This window comes from Nannobrachium achirus, assembly GCF_963921795.1.
Source record: "Nannobrachium achirus genome assembly, chromosome: 19".
NCBI lineage: Eukaryota > Metazoa > Chordata > Actinopteri > Myctophiformes > Myctophidae > Nannobrachium > Nannobrachium achirus.
The window spans coordinates 6,732,684-6,751,920 of NC_137826.1; the positions used below are offsets into that span (position 1 = coordinate 6,732,684).

At 44.2% G+C, this 19,237-nt stretch overlaps 1 protein-coding gene across 1 annotated transcript; it reads left to right on the forward strand.

The window, feature by feature from the left end:
- The first annotated feature begins 695 nt into the window (after positions 1–695).
- On the forward strand, positions 696–14,561 carry rbm14a (RNA binding motif protein 14a). Its single transcript, XM_080749109.1, has 8 exons — positions 696–722; positions 2,096–2,280; positions 4,434–4,618; positions 5,152–5,343; positions 6,794–6,903; positions 7,378–7,635; positions 9,254–9,498; positions 9,992–14,561. Exons 2-8 carry the CDS (start codon positions 2,123–2,125, stop codon positions 10,539–10,541), a joined length of 1,698 nt encoding a protein of 565 aa, XP_080605235.1. The 5' UTR covers positions 696–722; positions 2,096–2,122; the 3' UTR covers positions 10,542–14,561.
- Positions 14,562–19,237: the final 4,676 nt, after the last annotated feature.

The window sequence follows — 19,237 nt, forward strand, 5'->3', positions numbered from 1 at the left end:
AAAACATTATTGAACTCAAGTCTCCATGGTGTGACTAATCAATAGAAAAGAAAGTCATTTTGGGGTGAACTACTCCTTTAAGGCAAAAATGATAAGATAATGCTCACACACCTCGCGTTTGCCAACGGGTCTGAGACCTTAAGGTAGATGCAGAATAGACCCACCCACATTAGAGTGAACATTTTTAAACTCAAATCCTTGCCTCTGGGGGTACCTGAAAAAACTTCATATCAACGACCGCCAAAATGATATGTATTTGGCTGCGGACCCCCATCTCAAAATATTTTGTTCCAGGGACCCCCATTGAAGCAAATATTTGAGTTAAAATGTTCACTCTAAATGTAGGTCTATTCTGCAGTAGTTCACCCCCAAAATGACTGTTCAAATGTAGAGTTCAATAATATTTTCAGTTTTTTGTCAAGACAAAAATTTGATTCGAATAAATTTACCCCCATTGATTCCGGATATGGGGACCCGTTTCGAAACGTCCGGAACGAAGGGGGTACATTTATTGTTATCACATTTTTGTCTTAGGAATGCGACAAAAAACTAAAAATATGATTGAACTCTAGTCTCCATGGCGTGACTAATCAATAGAAAAAAAGTCATTTTGGGGGTGAACTACTCCTTTAAGGTCCAAAACCAGTTGGGAAACCCGCACACGCCAAGGGAGAAGGCGGAACCGGATGTGAGAGTTGAAACACTGCTGGAACACCGCGCTGGTAAGATACTACAGAATGATATGAATGTTAGCCAGCTGTTTGTTGTTTAAATGCTTTTAGTTTAGTTCTGAGGACAAGTAGAAACAATTTAAGACCAACTACTGTTCTATAAACACCTCCTACTAATGTGTATGTATCCTTATTATTAACTGCGTTCACCGAAGCTGGTAAAAAAAACTGAAACAAAAAATATGCTAACTTTAGCTTTGTTAGCTTAGCAAACGTTGCGACGTTGATACAAGATGGCCCGCACGTCGAGCCAGTCAGTTAGTTAGCATCATTTAGCCGGTTAGCATGCTACCGATACTGAAGGGAGGGAGCCCGATAGTTAGCCAGTTTTGTTAGCATGCCGACGCTACTACTGAACCTGCCTGCGTTTAGAAGTTTGTTAGCTTTGGGTTTACGTGAAATGAACAAACCTAGCTTCGTCATGTAGGAAATGCATTTAAAGTTTTCTTTAGACATTTATTTTGTTGTAAATAATACGATGAATATGAAGAGCGATTGCTGCATATCATTTTCGCCCCATATATTCTTCGGGGAAATGACGTGTAATGTGGAATGTCGAGGAGCCTTTAGATTAATGGTAAATGTCCTCCTCTGTGAGTCGGGGTCCACCCTATGTTCCCCAGGTTCTATGTTCCCCTCTCTATATGTTCCCCACCTCACAGCATTAGTTTTAGTGAGGTTAGGGGTAGGTTTAGGTGGTAAGAAAGTGGGGAACATTACAGAACCTGGGGAACATAGAACCTGGGGAACATGGGTACGGTCCCTTTGAACTGGGGACCCCCCACCCTGATGAGCACTAAGAGTTGAGGCATTACATTTTGTATAACATGGTTCTATTGTGAAAATAGCAGATCTACATGCTCACAACGCCTCGTAGATTGGCCATTTTCTCAATTTCTGCCTAATATTTGACAATTTGGCCAATGATAAATTTGATATTTTAGGTATTAAAAAGTCCTTAAATTGTCACTTTAGAAATGTGCATACACTTAAACTTTGTGTTGGTTTGTTTACTGTTGAGTGAGAAAACAATTTTGCACATTAAGTTAATCATCTGCCCACAGAGAACCACTGCTCTAACCCACTGTTTCCCAAACACTGGGTCGGGACACATTTGTATGAGTCACCAGTAACAGTAAATCTATAAATGAGGGGGAAAAAATACTTTTCAGGAAGACAATCCTAACATTTTTCAAAAGAAATCCGTACAATCCAAGTAATTCCATGGAAAAAATGTAATAAAATAAGGACTTTTTGGGGTTCCCGGGCAAATGTCTAATTTGTCTTTTGGGTCTTGAGCTAAAACATTTAGGAACCACTGCTCTAACCTATGTGTCCTGTCTGTGACTGCTTCTTCCCTCCAGGTGTCTGGTTGTGACAGAGAGAGAGAGATGAGCGACAACGTCAAGTTGTTTGTGGGAAACCTTCCTTTAGATGCGACTCACGAGGAGATCAACAAGCTTTTCGCGCCCTACGGGGAGATCGGCACCTGCTCCCTGCTGCGGCAGTATGCCTTCATCACCTTGAAGGGAGAGGGGGCAGCCGACAGGTACTTTAAAACTGTAAAGTTTATACTTATGCCTCCATCACTGTGAAGGGAGAGGGGGCAGCCGACAGGTACTTTAAAACTGTAAAGTTTATACTTATGCCTCCATCACCGTGAAGGGAGAGGGGGCAGCCGACAGGTACTTTAAAACTGTAAAGTTTATACTTATGCCTCCATCACTGTGAAGGGAGAGGGGGCAGCCGACAGGTACTTTTTTATACTTATGCCTCCATCAGGGTACGTCCACATATCTCGCGATGGATGCATTGACCCCCATCCACTCCATCTTAACTCTCAAATACCTGGAACGCACCTGAGTCGCGTTGGATTTGAACCACTTTAACCATTATTTTTATGCTTTAACTATTGAAAAATAGCAGATATACAAGCGGCACCGAGTGCCGCGCTGCGAGCTTGTAGATCTGCTATTTTTGAAAAATCGTGAAAATGTGTGCAAGTCTTTGAATATCTTTGACCCAACTTCTAAATCCTTCCTCTAAATCAGCTGTTCTCAAACTTTTTCATGTCAAGGACACCCAAAATGACATGTATTCGGCCGCAGACCCCCATCTCAAAATATGTTGTTCCAGGGACCCCCCAGAAGCAGATATTTGAGTTAAGAAAGTCTGTTTTGAAAAATATATATTGAAAAATGTGCACACATTTTCACGATTTTTTCAAAAATAGCAGATCTACAAGCTCGCAGCGCGGCACTCGGTGCCGCGCTGTGAGCTTTGGGTCTCTGATCGAAGATGCATTATGCCTTTGTGGGGTCACAAGCTCAAGGGTTCAATACAGGTTCATCATACGCACTAACCAACGGGACAGACCTAAACGCAGGAAGAACATCACTTTGTTGACACTCACATTAGCTGCTCAAGTGTGAAGGTTCAAAGGTAAAGGAGTAATGCTGCTATAGGCAGGGGTGTTACGCCGCCTTACGAGCCAGATATGTGGCTGCGCTCTCACTGTGAAGGGAGGGGGCAGCCGATAGGTACTTTAAATAGTAAAAGTTTTCAGCAGCGGTTCTCAAAATGTGTAATTTCATTTCGGGGCCATATGGTTCCATTCTCAGAGTTATCAGTTCCACTCAGAGTTAAAAAATCTACAAGGGTCCACAAGGAACCGTGAGGCTTGAGGCTCCCTGGACCCCACTTTGAGAACCACTGGTTTGCAGCATGCCCTCGTCACCTTGAGGGAGATGTTCCAGCAAATACAAAAGCCGTTCTCAAACATTTTCATGTCAAGGACCCCCACATTGATATGCATTAGGCCATGGGCCCCCATTTAAAGATTTTGTGCCAGCGACCGCCCATAAGACCAGATTTGTCCAAAAATAATAGCCAGATTATTATACAAGCTTATTCGTTGTAGCCGAATAATAAAACGTGTGTTAAGTGTTGTTTACACTGGGGACTCCTGTAACCCCACTTTGATGATAATTTCCTGTAAGTTACAGTGTAAACTATAGCATTGGTTCTCAATGTGAAGGGAGAGGGAGCAGCAGAAAGGTACTTAGCTTTATGTTACTGTAAAGTTTACAGTATTCTTTCATCACCCTGAAGGGTTGACACATGGCAAGGGGGAAGGTATTAGGCCTTGGGCGATTGTGGTTAGCCATGTACCCGCCCTGTTCCTATGTTGTATGTAATAACAGAGCACACCTCTGACGTGTGTGCTGCTGTTGTTACTGTTAGCCTTGAACACCATTTCTGCTGGTGGTGATTAGGGCTGTCACAATTATTACATAATCGTCTAATCGTGATTATTTGACATTATCGCAATTATTTTGTCATAATCGTCATAATCGTGAATGTTGAAAAATGTCAGAAATAGTGGAAATAGCAGATCTACAAGCTCACAACACATCGCGACGCGTTGTGAGCTTGTAGATCGGCTATTTCTACTATCAATGTTATTTTTTAAGTGGTAAGTTGTCAAATATGTAATTAATTTCTTTGTGTATTTAGATTTTGTGTCATATCTGCCATGTGCAACTTCAAAGCCTAAAAGCCAAACAGAAATGTAATTGTCAATGACAAAAACACAATTAAATCGTTAATCGCCAATTATTTGAGTGACAATTAATCGTCATGTAAAATGTCATATCGTGACAGCCCTAGTGGTGATGTTGGTTTTGGTGGTTATTCCGGCAGGGCGATACGCTATCTTGATGGGAAGGAGTACAGAGGCAGGCCCCTGGTGGTGGAGGAGTCACGTGCACGTCCACCCAACTCCACCAAGGTCTTTGTGGGGAACCTGAGCGCAACGTGCACAGCTGACGACCTGCATGGCCTCTTTCAGACCTTTGGCAGAGTTTTGGACTGCGACAAAGTCAAAGGTTAGTCCCTGTGTCCTGTTGCCATCTATGTGTTCAACATTTTGAAGCAGAATAATTGCACCATAATTGCATGTTCATGCTTGTTCACCTAACGTAAGATAATTGCCAAGCCGCTGTATTTGGGAAATAGCACCACGATTTTCCATGAATTCCAAGCTACCGAGTTAAAACATGATTATGATTTCTTTTTAGAATGTTAAGTTAACCAATATTAGCCATGTATAACAAACTGCTTCATAGACAAATACCAAAGTACCCTATATTACATCCGGCAATTACTGGAGGTGACTATATTTCATATTGTCAGGCCGTAACAAATATAATCTTTTTAATTGACAATAGAAGCCTCAATACATTTTCCCACTCAACACTCCAAGTCTCTTTGCCGTAAAACGCCGACCTACAAGCTCACAGCGCACCATGGGCTTGTAGATTGCTATTTTCTCAGAATGATCGCCTAGGAGGGTTCATGTTGTTGAAAATGCAAACATTCACCAATTGTGTGCCAAGCTAACATCCCTATTACCCCGCAGCCAGATTATGTTCCAATGCTGGTTATGCGTTTGTGCACATGGAGAGAAAGGAGGATGCAGTTCAGGCCATCGAAGCGCTAAATGGGACCGTCTTCAAAGGGCGGCAGCTGTCGGTGGAGCTGTCCAAGGCCCAGCCCCTCAACAATCTGATCGCTGCCGGCATGGCCCCTCCTGAGGGAGTAGCTATGGGAGGTGAGTGTGCTCCATCGAATAATACCAGTAAGACTCCCTAATCGGGAGATAAGCGACCGTTGGTCGCTTATCTCCACAAATATCACAGCCTCCACCTCTCACGTCATACGGGCAGCCATAGTTACACCTGGAATGTTGAATCTCCATATATGGAGATAACCTACCCATCACACAAAGTCTGACCTCACCAGCCCATACCTGGGCATGGACGACTTATATCTCCATATACGGAGATGGCCATATATGGAGATACGATGACATCACAGAGTCCACAGCTGATGATGTGGCGTGATGTCATACAATACACAAACAAGCCCTATATAAAGGGGCAATTCTCACCAGGGAAGAGAGCATTCCCCACTAGCTGAGTATCTTAAGATGGTTGGATGTGATGATAAGCCACAAATAGGCCAAAAGTTTGTTTTACCAATTATCAAGACATACGGGCAGTTGACAGTTTGCCATTGTTACTCATTGAAGTTGAATCTCCATCTGAATCCCTTTTATGCCCATATATGGAGATCCCTGCTCTGAGTATCTGACATCACTAATCCCTTTTATGCCCATATATGGAGATACCTGCTCTGAGTATCTGACATCACTGTGATGTCACCTGTTTATGCCTAAATATGGAGATCCCTGCTCTGAGTATCTGACATCACTGCGATCTCACCTGTGATGTCACAGTGACACATCACCTCAGTATCTGTGATGTCACAGTGACACATCACCTCAGTATCAGGCGTTACACGTATACATTGAGCAGGGCAAAGGTGTGACGTGTGTGACGGACGGACGGACGGACGGCCGGTGGAGGTTTTCATACTAAACTGCGACCTTACGGTCGCAATAAAATGAAAACGGCAAAAGCAGTGCTGACCGACCGGGCCCTCACACCATTGTTCACATCGGTACGTGTGGCTGCCATGATGCTGTTATTGGGAGCAACATGGGTGTTTCTAAAAGCATTAGGACAGTACAGTCTCTTTTTAGGCCATGCCTTGTGAATTGGGTATCCCTCCACAATAGGTGGCAGTGAACGCAGAAGTAGGGCACTTAAATGACCCAACTATATTTTTAAAACTCTAGTATCGTGATTTGCAAAAAAAATACTGTTATCACATTCATGTAGTAGTAGACGTCAAAGCGGAATGAATACCACTCATTTTCAACATTAAACTATGTTATACAGTAGAGCTGATATCGAAATAAGAAAAAGGTCCCACCCTTCTGTCTTTCCAGAACGTCACATTCGTTGTAAAAAACATCACATTACCAGGAGCTTAGTAGTCCAAACAAGGGTATTTACATTACAGAGGGGTTCCCTACTTATATCTCTGTGTGAATTTATGATTGCATTGAATGAATGATGAATAATTGATCTTGCGGTGTTTTGACTTATTAAAAATCCACACATTCATGCAAATGGTCCACTGTGTTTTCTCCTCAGGACCTAGAGAAGGTCTCCTCCCCAGACCACCCCCCTCCCTGGAACATCACCAGAGCCAGGCTGCCGTGCTTGCAGCGGCTGCTGCTGCCGCCGCTGGACTACCCATATCGGTATACTTTATCAGGGGTTCCCATAGAATAGTCAGAAGGTTGGAGACCTGGAACTGTCCAGAAAAGTTCTGGGATTTAATGCACACCTGCCTGTTCTCGTTTTGACATTTCTTAACCTATTTTTTATACTTGGCCTTAATACAATGTTGTGCTAAGGAAAATAGCTGGTCTTTGAGCTTGTAGATTGACTATATGCACTATTTTTCAATCTTTTTGAAATTACACAAAATAGGAACACCAGGGTTAATATGGTCAAACATCAAGTTTCACTGCTGGTAGAACTGTTGACGCTTGTCAATGAAAAAACAAAAAACGTATCCTTCTTCTATACCATCGACACATTTAGAATATCTCTTTCAGAAAAAACAAGCTTGGAATCTATTTTCGAAAAACAAATTCCTGCTTTCAATGCCTGTGTTAAATGTCTCTCTTGTACTTACCCGTTTTCTTACCGGACTGTCGATGTCCCTGCAGGTCCAGCAGAGCGTTCACAACTCCTTCTACAACACCACAGCCTTTGACCCCACCTACGCCGCCCTGAAGGGCCTCACTGCGGCCAAAGGGCCCAACCCAGCCATATATGGCGCTCTGGCCAGCCAGGTGTACGGTTCTGTGGCTGACCAGGTGTACCGGGACCCTCAGGAAGGCACCCCCACCACGGAGGCAGAAGGGGCGGACCCCACAGCCCTGTTTGAGGCAGCAAGAGCCAAGTTCTTCCAACAGGGACAGAAGGTCTATTCACACTTTATATAAACTTGTTCAGCTCGTTTTCTTTTTAAAGTTTTCTTTTGGGGCTTTTAAGCCTTTATTGATAGGACAGTAGACTGACAGGAAATGGGGGGAGTGAATGATGGGGAGTGACACGCAGCAAAGGTCGTTCGGATCAGGAATCGAACCGGCGACGCCGACAGGCATCCATGCCTATGTGGCAATGCCTAAGTGGTATGCGCCTGCCTGGACCAGTAGGCCAGTGGGCGCCCCCATCAACAGCACTTGGACGTTGAGATAATGGAGGCTTGGATGTTTTCAGCTACAGTGCTTTTTGGACGCATTGGCACATGCATAAGACATAAGTTCACTTAATGCTGCTGAACCAGAAGTATTTAAGTATTTATTAGTCTTGTGGTTTGTAAAGCGCAGGCCTCCAACAAGGCAGCACAAATGTGTTCTGAAATGTGACAATTTGCTTGTAAAACAAAGAGAAACGTATATACCAAAAAAATAACAATTGGAATACTTCGCAGGAGTTTTGATTAGCAACATTTCACAACCTACCTACCTACTTGATTTGCAAACTTAGAAACTAAAGATAGTGGATTCAACTGTCGCGCCCACCATGAGCTACGCAAACTTAAAACGACACTGCCAACTCTGCTGAGATTGAAAAATGCCAAAACATACATAGTTATGTTTGCCATGAGGGGGCACGGTGGTGCAGTTGGTAGAGCTGTCGCCTCACAGCAAGGAGGTCCTGGGTTCGATTCCCGCCGGGGGACGCTGTGGGCGTGTTCCCTCCTCCGTGTCATCAGCGCCTATACCACAGGTGGGGTTGGCGAAAGGGCCTTTCTGTGTGGAGTTTGCATGTTCTCCCCGTGTCTCATAGGCTAGATACCCTCACAAAAACATGCAGTAATCCTGGTCTCTATAATGCCTCCCCCTGGCCAGCCAGGGCGCCTGATGGAGGGGAAAGGAACTGGTTGGAATAACGTGTTCCTTCCACGCGCTACGTCCAAACCGGGGAAATCCCAGGTGAAAAGAAGCAACTTGGACTACTCATGCATAGAAGGAAGCATGAGGTCAGTCCGTTGTCTCCCCAGGCATGGCAGAGGGAGAGCAGAGCATAGGATTACAGTTTAGGCAATTGGCATTGGGTGAAAATGGGTTACAAAATCGTGGGATAAAAACTATATACATTTTTTTGTTATCTTTGCCATAACAGTCCAATTATAGATTAGACGCTCCTTTGGCAGGCATATATTTCTATGTATGACATAGTGCTATCTGGAGGCTAACTGATGACAGGATGTTTGGGCCCAACCCTGATGAAGGAGAGACGGGAGGCCGATATGTTGCAAAGAGCAAAATCTTGAAATTAGTTCACGCATATATGAAGATCTGATCAACTTAAAAAGTAGTATTGCCGTGGTGGACCCAAGAGTGCAGTGTGAAGTTGATAAGCAGTTCTCAATTGATGCAAGCAGCACCTCGGAGGCCAAGCAATCGACTACAGCCCTAGTTTTTATATGTATATACGAATATTTGGGTAGACATCAAAACATGTCCGTTCACAGAAACGGCTATGTTTTATTATTCCGAGACAGCGGGTCTAAATAATGCCTTTCAATTTAAGGTTCTGGCCGAGCAGCAGGCTGGGAGAAAGGTGGGATCGGCAGGAGGGGCGGGCGACCGCGACCGCAGCCCGATCCGAGGAAGCAGAGGGCCGCTGCTCCCCGATCCCGTCCCGGGGTCCGTCCCTCCGGTACGCGGCAAGCGCCGCGCCCTGCTGCCCACGCCACCCGGCGGCCCCGAGGACCCCGCGGCCCCCACCGCCACCGCCACACCCGCTGCCTCTGAAGCGTCGGATCCCATTGCAAGGTACAGAGAAGAAATGTACCCCCCTCGGGCCTCTGTAGAAGATGACATGCCAAAAGTCCCAGTGAGAACTATTTTGATTCTCTCTGTGGTGTTCTTCATTTCCTTCACCCATTTAGGCCTGAACGCAAATCTGTGTCACTTTAGATATGAACCACTTTAACCATTATTTTATGCTTTAACTATTAAAAAAATAGCAGATATACAAGCTCACAGCGCAGTACCGCGCTGCAAGCTTGACCTGCTATTCTTTTTTTAATCTTTAACATTTGTGCAAGTCTTCTAAATAACTTCTTCTAAATCAGAGGTTCTCATTTTCATGTCAAGGACCCCCAAAATTGTTCCAGGGACCAACCAGAAGCAAATATTTTAAGTTACAAATGTTCGCTTTTAAAAAGATGTATATATAAAAAAAAAAAACTATATTTTTCAATAGTTAAAGCATTAAATTAAGTCAAATATGATTAGTAGACAAACCCCATGACTTTTCTTCCAGGTGTTACGCAGAGTACTACCAGCAGATGCAGGAGTACCAGAATTACCAGCAGTACCAGCAGCAGTACCAGTACCTCCAGTATGCCTACACCAACCCCCCGCCGCCCCCGCCTCCTCCTCCCCCGGCTCAGCCGGCCAACACACAGGGCTCCACCCACGCGGCCCCCGCGCCTCCGGGCACCTACACTGACTCCACTACCTACGCGCCGCCCGTGTCCTACGCCTCGTCGGGAGCCTCCTACGGCTCGTCGGGGGGCTACGGCGACGCCACGTCGCGGGGCTACGGCGCGCCGCCGGCCAGCTACGACCCCTCGGCCGGGGCCTACGACACCTCCTCCACGGCGAACTACGAGCAGGCCTCCACGGGGAACTACGACGCCTCCGCGGGGAGCTACGGGTCGGCGTACGCGGCCACGGGAGCCTACGCGGCCACGGGAAGCTACTCCTCCGCATCCAGAGCGTATGAGCAGACACCCGCACACGGGCAATCCCTGCCCCAGCAGCGCCACGAATACTCTTACCACCACACGCCAGAACCCCCATACCGATAGTCCCCCCTCACCAGTCCTCACATCCCCCTACCCCTCCCCCTACCATGTTGCAGATGTGTGTGTATGAGTGGGTGTGCGCGCATGTGTGTGCATTTGTATTTTCTTAACGGACAGATGAAAGACAGAGGTTGCGTCAGGATGAGTGTGGTTGGTCATGATCTAAAAGCCTGGTACAACTAGTGTTAAACGAGCGCGTCTTTTGCTCGGTCGTTGGCTAGGTGAAGAGGTGAACGGCTATTGAGTCAGTGGGCCTTTCTTTGTAATGCTGGAGGCTTCAGGGAACGACTCATGGGACGGTTGGTGTTAGAGATGGCATGCACCCATGTAGTAGATGGTCACATACTCTACTTGAGAGAGCAGACAGGCCTGGCCCAGATCTCTGAATCGCTAGATTCAGAGAATCTATCACTCTGTATGTTTTACGCTGGGATCAATCAGATTGAAATCCACTCCGTCATTTTGCGTTAGTCACTGTTCTGCCAGATGTGTGGGCTACACAGATTCGTGTGACAATCCAATTAGTAAAAATTGTCGCAGTTAAACATGGGCAGAACAGAATTAATTAACCACCTAAACCCTATAAACTTCATTAATCGGAGTCCCCCGGGTCTAAACTAGGCCCCCTCCTTTTTTCCTTACACGCCAAATGTCTTTGCCGATATTAGCTGGTCTACAACATCACAACGCAACGTCTTTTAAGCTTGTAGATTGAAGAATTGTTGGACTAATGTTCGTGCCCAGAATAGGTACGCTAGGGTTCATGTGGTTAAAAAGATTCTTGAGTATACAGATTTTCCACCTGGTCTTTGTAGGTTTTCATGGTTCATCTACACCAGAGGAGTGCCTTCATGCTCTTGTAAATATTGAGGTAACGAAGACCCATCAGGCATCAAAGGCTGAGAATGCTGACCATAAGCGAACAAACCTACGGGTTTGTGCACATTGCGCTGCATGGCCCGGTTGTTTGTGTCACTGCCAAAGAGCATGTCTCATATAGCGTTTGGTTTCTCTCAGCTGTCTTGGCTAAAAGCAGGAGTAGTCCTTGATCTAGAATCCATTTATTTTAATTTAAAGTGATTATTAATGACAGAAAAGGTGACTGACTTGTGATTCTTGACCAGCACTACTTCCTGTGTGTGTGGATGTAGTCACGAGTACATGGCATTGTTTTGAAAACATACATGTGTTGAATGCAAGCCATCCTGAATGTTGTCTAGTATATGGATGGAGTGCTGTGAAGGCAACCAATTCCTGGTGGAAGCCTGTGAACAGACTCTGGCCATCTAGGTCACTGCAGTGAACAACTAACATGCTATCAGCCTGCCTTGATAGTTGATACCCAAGACATTACTTCTGTTTTATAATCTGCATACTGGCTAAAAACTTGTCTGGTCCTCTAACAAAGGATCTTGGGTTGAATAGTTAATGAATTAAAAAAAACTGTTACCCCTATATTTCTGGGCAGGGTCGCGGAATATATATATTCACTTTTTCGACATTTAGAACATAAAACCCACGTGACACCATTGTACAACAATTATTTTATTAATCTGTATAGTAATCCATATCAAGCATAGCTAAGAAATTCATCGATATTAGTTGCCCTATTTGTGAATTCAAGATGTCATGAGTTATTGAGATTTAAAGGCTATGATTGAGCTCATGTCAACATAATTATATTTTTTTCTAAATTGTTTTCTGTGGGTTAACATCCTTTTGGCTTAATTGATGAGGGACAACCTTTTGTAAAATCTGTTTTCACAACCACTGGTGAATCTGACGGAATGTCTAGACATTACTCACACCAGGATGCAAATTTGTGTTTTTATTTTATATGAGCCTGACTGGTAATATAGTAGTTTATTGTATTTCTTTAACTGAAGGAATGTTTTTAATAGAACACAGCGTTCTGTTATATAGAGTAAGAAAACATCTTAGAAGATAATTTTGTGTTTGAATCTTCCATGGCTTTTGTTGACCTACAAGTATTTGAGCTGGAGTTCAGTGAGTAGTGACCTAAGGTCTTAGAGTGGACTGGTTGTTGCGCAGGTCTGTTTTAAACTGGCAATCGATCTGCTTGTCTTGGCTATTGCGTGTAAATGGAACAGTATAGCCTCTTTGCTCATAGGACATCAGTGTGGCATTGTGTGTGCGTGTGTGTGTGTGTGCGCGCTTATTGAGCCTCCCTCGATAAAAGCCTGCTGTCAAAGAGTTTGTAATTCAGTAGTTAGGCATTATTTGTGATGATTGATTCTAAACCCTTTTAATCTCAAGGACCCCCATGTGATACAAATGTGTACCAATCTAACATTCCTGTGTTCATTGTACTCTTGTGTACAAATGGACCTGTAACAGTCCCTTTGGTTCCATTTGTACTCTCCAGACGTCGAGAACCAGTGACACATGAGATTAGAAACTCTTGCCCTGCAATGTGTTTCGTTTGTTGGACTAAATTCACCTTTTACTTCATTAGAGCCAAGAAGTCTGCTTTCTTGAAAATAAAGTGAATCCTCTGAACAACAAGGTTCTCGTTTGCCTCAGCTGTGGCACGTTTAAGACCTAAAGGCAAGAGTAGTGGCGTAGGAGACGTGTAGACTGTAGAGCCATTGACCTGACCTAGAGATATGAAAGGGACTGCTACTGTTATATATGAAGTCTGCCAGACAACGGCCGTCGATGTGCCCACTGCCCAACAGCAGTGAGTAGGATTGGTGACTTGACTTTTGTCTCCTCTGTCTCCCCAGTCCCCCCCGCCCCCCCCTCCGATCTCAACAGAAATAACACCTCTTCATCATAAAACTGATATCCTCTACGCAGTTACGGTAGTTCATCACCACTCACTATCTAGTCTACATGCAAACCAAACTAAAACATGGCATATTCTAATTCTAGTAGTGCACGCTAAAATGTATTCCACACGGCCCCACCTAGTTCTCTCTCTCTCTCTCTCTCGCGCACACACACACACACACACACACACACACACACACACACACACACACACACACACACACACACACACACACACACACACACACACACACACACACACACAAGGTATTCATTATTTTGATCGGTGTACTCCCACATCTTTTCTTTACACAAAGTTACAAACCTCATGTTAGGCATTCCTTTTCCATTTTTCTCACACGATGTTCCTCCTGCTCCATGTGAAATCTGTTAGTTTGCATGCCTTTTGTTGTTGCTGCCGCTCCAGCCACCTTCTTCCTCTCGCTGATTATTACAGCTAAGAGTGGGGAGGGAGAGAGCCTAACTGAGCCCTAAAGCCCTGGACGCTCGCCACACGCAACCCTGTAGCGTGGGATGTTGGGGAACACAACAGCGTTAGGCCTGAAAACTTGCTGTGGACGATGGGGGTGTACCCCACTAAGGTAACCACTCTCAGACCACACACAGTAACCCCGTACACTTCAACATCCAACCCCCCCCCCCCCCACTGAACACATTCTCAATTAAACACAAAATGTGTGAGCACATTTTAACACACACACACACAAGCAGCCATGTATCTTGAAACATCTTTAACAGGATGTGATATTTTTTTATTTTATTTTTTAAAATACAAACCCCTTCATACCCCCATGCGCACACACACACCACACCTTTTTTGGCCCGTCTCTCTTAGCCATGCCGCCACTGGTCGTTGACAGCACATCCTACATCTAGGGTGGCCAAGTCAGAGGTACCAGGCCAGGCCCACCGAAGCCAGAGCTGGACACAGGACATGTAGATAAGGGGGTGGGGGGGAGTGGGTTAAGTTTCCATATTCTTGCCCTCGGGCCACTTTGGGGGATAAGTGCCTTGCTTAAGAGCACACCGGTAGGCCCTCATTTCAGTTGACTAACCTGGCTTCAGGATCGGTTGCCGGTACAACGTACAACCCCCCGCCCCCAATTTCACAAAAACTTGTGTGAATGACAGTGAACAGCGATCTTATTTTGTTTTAAATTGACATTTGTCATATGTTCTTTGAAAGGTTTAATTATCAATAAACATTCAATTGAACCATTGTTTTCTTGTCTCAATCTTTTCCTGTCTGCCAGCCATAGAAAGAACACTGGGGCCATTCTCATTATTTTGTCAGAACAGAGTTGAACTGTGATAGCTGGTAAACTTAAGATTATTTCATCAAAACCCAGACATGTTTCAGAACGAGTCTTCATTTCAAATTGCCTTTTTTTCAAAGCACTTCACAGAGTAATCTCCAAAGAAGAATGGTCGCAGCTCAGCATCAGATGACATTTTATTCCATTTTCTTCCAAAAACATTAACCTCTGCTTTTGAAATTAAAAAACAATAAATTTATAACAATGCAAACCCATTGTTGATAATAATCACTTTGATGTACAAAAAAGGAAATGAGAAGTCTTTGAAGGAGGTATGGACCTTCACTCCCTGCTAACAACAATACCTGTTCATAGACAAGTGTTTTCATGCCCTCAAAAACGATGAACCGTGTACAGATGGACATTTGGCTACCGAATGAGTCTAGTCGATGCAGTATACACAATACTGAACATACACAGGACTCACATGATGAAGATCGGACCTAGCCTGCATGGATGGAAAGTTGGAAACTGTAGTGCCTGACTTATACAAGGTTTGCTCATCATAGCCGATCTACAAGCTCATAGATCGGCAAATCTCGGAGCACACAACTAAGTATAAATCAGGCATGAAAGTGTTTTGTGAAAATGCATGGATACATGCACCTTTCACTGATTGGACATTATGGGAGTGAGATTTCTCCTCGGGTAACGTCATCATTGTCTGGTTTCTGGCAGGCGGATTAATCCGTGAGCAAGGATTGGTTGGTTAGGTAAGCTTGTGACAGCAGAGCCTCCACTACAGAAACTGATTTATCTTATGTTGTAAGTGGATATATCTTCAAAAACTATTGTCGTCTTGGACTTAACAAGGTTGGTGTCTATGAAAGAATTGTCTGGTGAAGTGGTGATACTAGCAGTCAGGTTCTTGGGATTAGTCATTTGGGGAGGAAAAAACGACTCTGACAACACTGAAGGAGACTATGCTGAAGTCCTAATGAAGTTTTTTGGTGCTTTTAGTCCAAGTCTAGGTGGTTCAGTTAAAGTCAGCTTTTTCTTTCAAAGTAATGTCACCTTTTATAGACCTTTTAATAGTAATGGTAACACGTGTACAATGATGTGGCAGAGAGAATAGGACACATCCATCTTCATGTGAAGAGGTTAATAAAATTGAGTATTTTGTATATGGGTTGGCAGACCACTGCTATCTCCTTAGGTGGATTCACTTGTTTCAACTTCATCGCCCGTGGTTTGGCGTCTCCAAGGCAAGTTACGTCTAAGTGGCCTATCCTGATCAATTACATTATCTTGCCTAATGTGCTCTTAGGAAACCCAAGCCTACGTCCAGGAAACCAGTTTGTAGTTTGCAAAATGACGGAATGATACAGTCCAATCGATGGCAACAGACAGGACGAAACTGAGCAAACACGTTTAACATCAGACCACTGGACCAGACCAAACATAGAGTACAGTACTTTGACTTCCAATCACAACCTCCCAAGATGCTGCTGGCATAGTACGAAAAAGGAGCAAGCATTCAAACACACGTATTGAAAATAGCAATGCTTTAATAAAGAGCGGTTTTACAAGACTGCAATGTTTAGCTAGCTAGGTGATGACTGGCATTGGCATTCATGGTGTTTTACAGAGATGCAGTTATTTAACGGTTTGAAGTTTTGATGAGAGGGGACGATTTGCAAGTTGCATTTCTGCATGCGAGACAGCCTTCAAACGGTTAATTGGCCCACATCTTGTAAAACGCGTGGCTATGAATGTCAATGAACGTTCATGTCAAGAGGTAAGTAAAAAATCTCATGGAGAAATTTCCTAAACATTTTCCAAACACACCGGTAAGTGAGAGTTCACACAATGGTCATGCTTTTACCGGGCACACAAGCCAATAAAAAGACGACACTTAATCATGCAAAAAAAGACAGTTTCTTTGTCTCTTAAAATCAAAAGAGGAAAACAAAAAGAAAGCAAATTATTTCAGAGTTTTGATATCATCCATCCGTAGTGACCTTGAATAAGAAGCTGCGCTTTGATGATGACTTTGGTGCAAAAAAATGTTCCTGTTTTTTTGAAGAGGACAGACCCTGTTCTGTCCGCTCCCGTGATGAAGACACTCTTGGTATAGACCAGTTGTGATAGAGTTGACCCCTGGACACGCCACCCCCCCCTACCCCTCGTCGGGATGGACACAAACATCAACCCACCCACCCCGTTCCCCTGGGGATGATGACCCCTTCAACATACAACCATCCAAAACACAGATACAGCAATAAAATTGTCCCACATACAGTACGTTGTCCAAACCGGGGGCTTCGGTCACTTACTTTACAGAGAGAGCACATCTAAAAACACATGAAGTGCGTTACCTATATACAGAGGACACAGCTAAACTGTAACAGGAGGTTTTGGGCTAGCAGGGCTTGCGATGTGGGACGCAAGGTGACGTACTGTTGTGTTGAACATTTGGCAGACAGAATAAGACAGAACACTGGAACGAGGAGTAATGGGGGAAAGGTAGAACTACGACGATTCTTTTTCTAAATAACGTACAAAAGGTCAGCTCGCCGCTCATCATTATAGACATTCAGTGAAATGTGTCATTATCACTGGAGAATCTCTTGACTGCTTGGGTGACCCGAGGCTTTCCAACAATGATCTCTCGGCTGGTAGTGGAGTTGTAGCTGCAGTTTATGTAGGGAGATTGGCTTTAGGCTTAACGGCAAGTACAGATAGACCACTAGACCATAATCGTTATTATCATCCTGCATTCCAGATGTTACAGTAGCAATCCTAATAGCAATTTGTTTGGAACCATCCGCATGTACAGCCACCGCAGCCTGGAGACGTTTGCTTTTACTGTAGATTTGGCCAAGAGATCCATGATTAATTTCTCCCCTGCTGATAAGGGATCCCAGAGCCTTTAGAACAACATGATGCTACATAGTACAGACTTAGACATGGTAACGACACACATTGCTAAGTTAGTACACACCTACACCTCGTAAGTCACCTTTTCAACTCTAAACACAGCAGTACACACAGGAGGCAGGCTCTGCGGCCTCACCATAGAACATGACCCTGTTTATCTCAATGGGATGGCGTGTGTACATAACATACACACACAAACATACAGTACATGTACATACAACAATCAATAGAAAACGACTTCCTCCCAACTAATTATTGCCCCCTTTCAACTGTACATCCCAGCAATGGTTTTAGGTTTTTGTGCAGCAGAGCGTTGTCCCCTCTTCGAAGGTTTGTGCTATATATATGTATATATATATATACTGTATATATATACTGTCTGTTAGTCTTATACTTGTACAACCCAGTAAAGTCACATTGAGATTTAAAATCCTTAATTCTCCCTTGTCTTGGCCGAGTCCATCTAATATCACTGTGGACGTTACTAGGGTTGTTTGCGACAGACATCGGTTACTTTACTAAGATCTGCTCCTCCGTACTTTTGACTTGTCCCGTGGACCTTTAGTGGTCCTGTCCACTAAATGCCACTTGACAGAAGTGCAACATCTACTACAGTAATTTAACTCTTGCCCAGTTTTATCGTGCCCTTTTCACAAACGTGTAAGAGTACGTGGACACGAGATAGTCATTTCTGGACAGGACCTTATATGCTCAGTGCCAGGGGGAGGACGCCATTTTGGGTCTGGTGTTATCGTCGGGAAGTCTCAGACTGTTTCTGATTGGCAAGTACCGAGAACAACTTCCTCGCTAACATCCAGTCATCTCGCCATCTGGCTCTCAGTGCATTGTTCGCTACCGTTCAGAGCAGTAAGGGTAAAACAACCAAAAAGAACAGTAACGTCACAAAACTAGAAAAAAACCAAAACGGGATTCTTTAGAGAATCCCGACACTTGACTCACAAAGTACAGGACTATTATACAGCAGGGATACGGCATCTAAACCGTGTCTAGATAACTAGGGGGACGGGTACGGGGGGGACATTTGAAGATTGCATGTTGCCGCACAGCTGCAGACAAAATTAGAGAATATGTAATACAGACAACAACAAAAAAAAAGTCCCCAAGTAGCAAAGTTAGTGAGTGTATGAGGTTTGTTTACATCCAAATGTAACGCCTGGGTCTGGCTCAGTGCTTTCATCAGTATTTCCAGTGCAGTAACAATTTGATACCTGGAAAAATATTACACAACAGTGACATCAGTGTCACCTGACATCTCATACATAGGAATGAAAAAAGTAAACAAAAACATACATACGTATTACATCCACCCGTCTCCACACACACACAGGCATGCATACACACTACCGTCTATCCAAGTAATAGTCATGATGTGAAGTTGGCAACAAACAAAATGGAACTAATAGGTTCAAGGACTTAAGTTGCAATGTTGATACAGTACACTCAAATAGTGGTGGTGGTGGTGGTGTGGGGGGGTAAAACTCCTGTTACACGCATATGCACACATCCATGTTACTTCCGACATCAGATGGTGATCGCGGGTTTGTGGATGGATTGACACACAAGCAGGAAGCGGAGTGGCTTTTGAGAATACGATGCTAAAATCACCAACACGTACATACACCCTTGGCAAAGTTCACGTTTTTAGTAAAGTGCGTGCAAACAATCCAA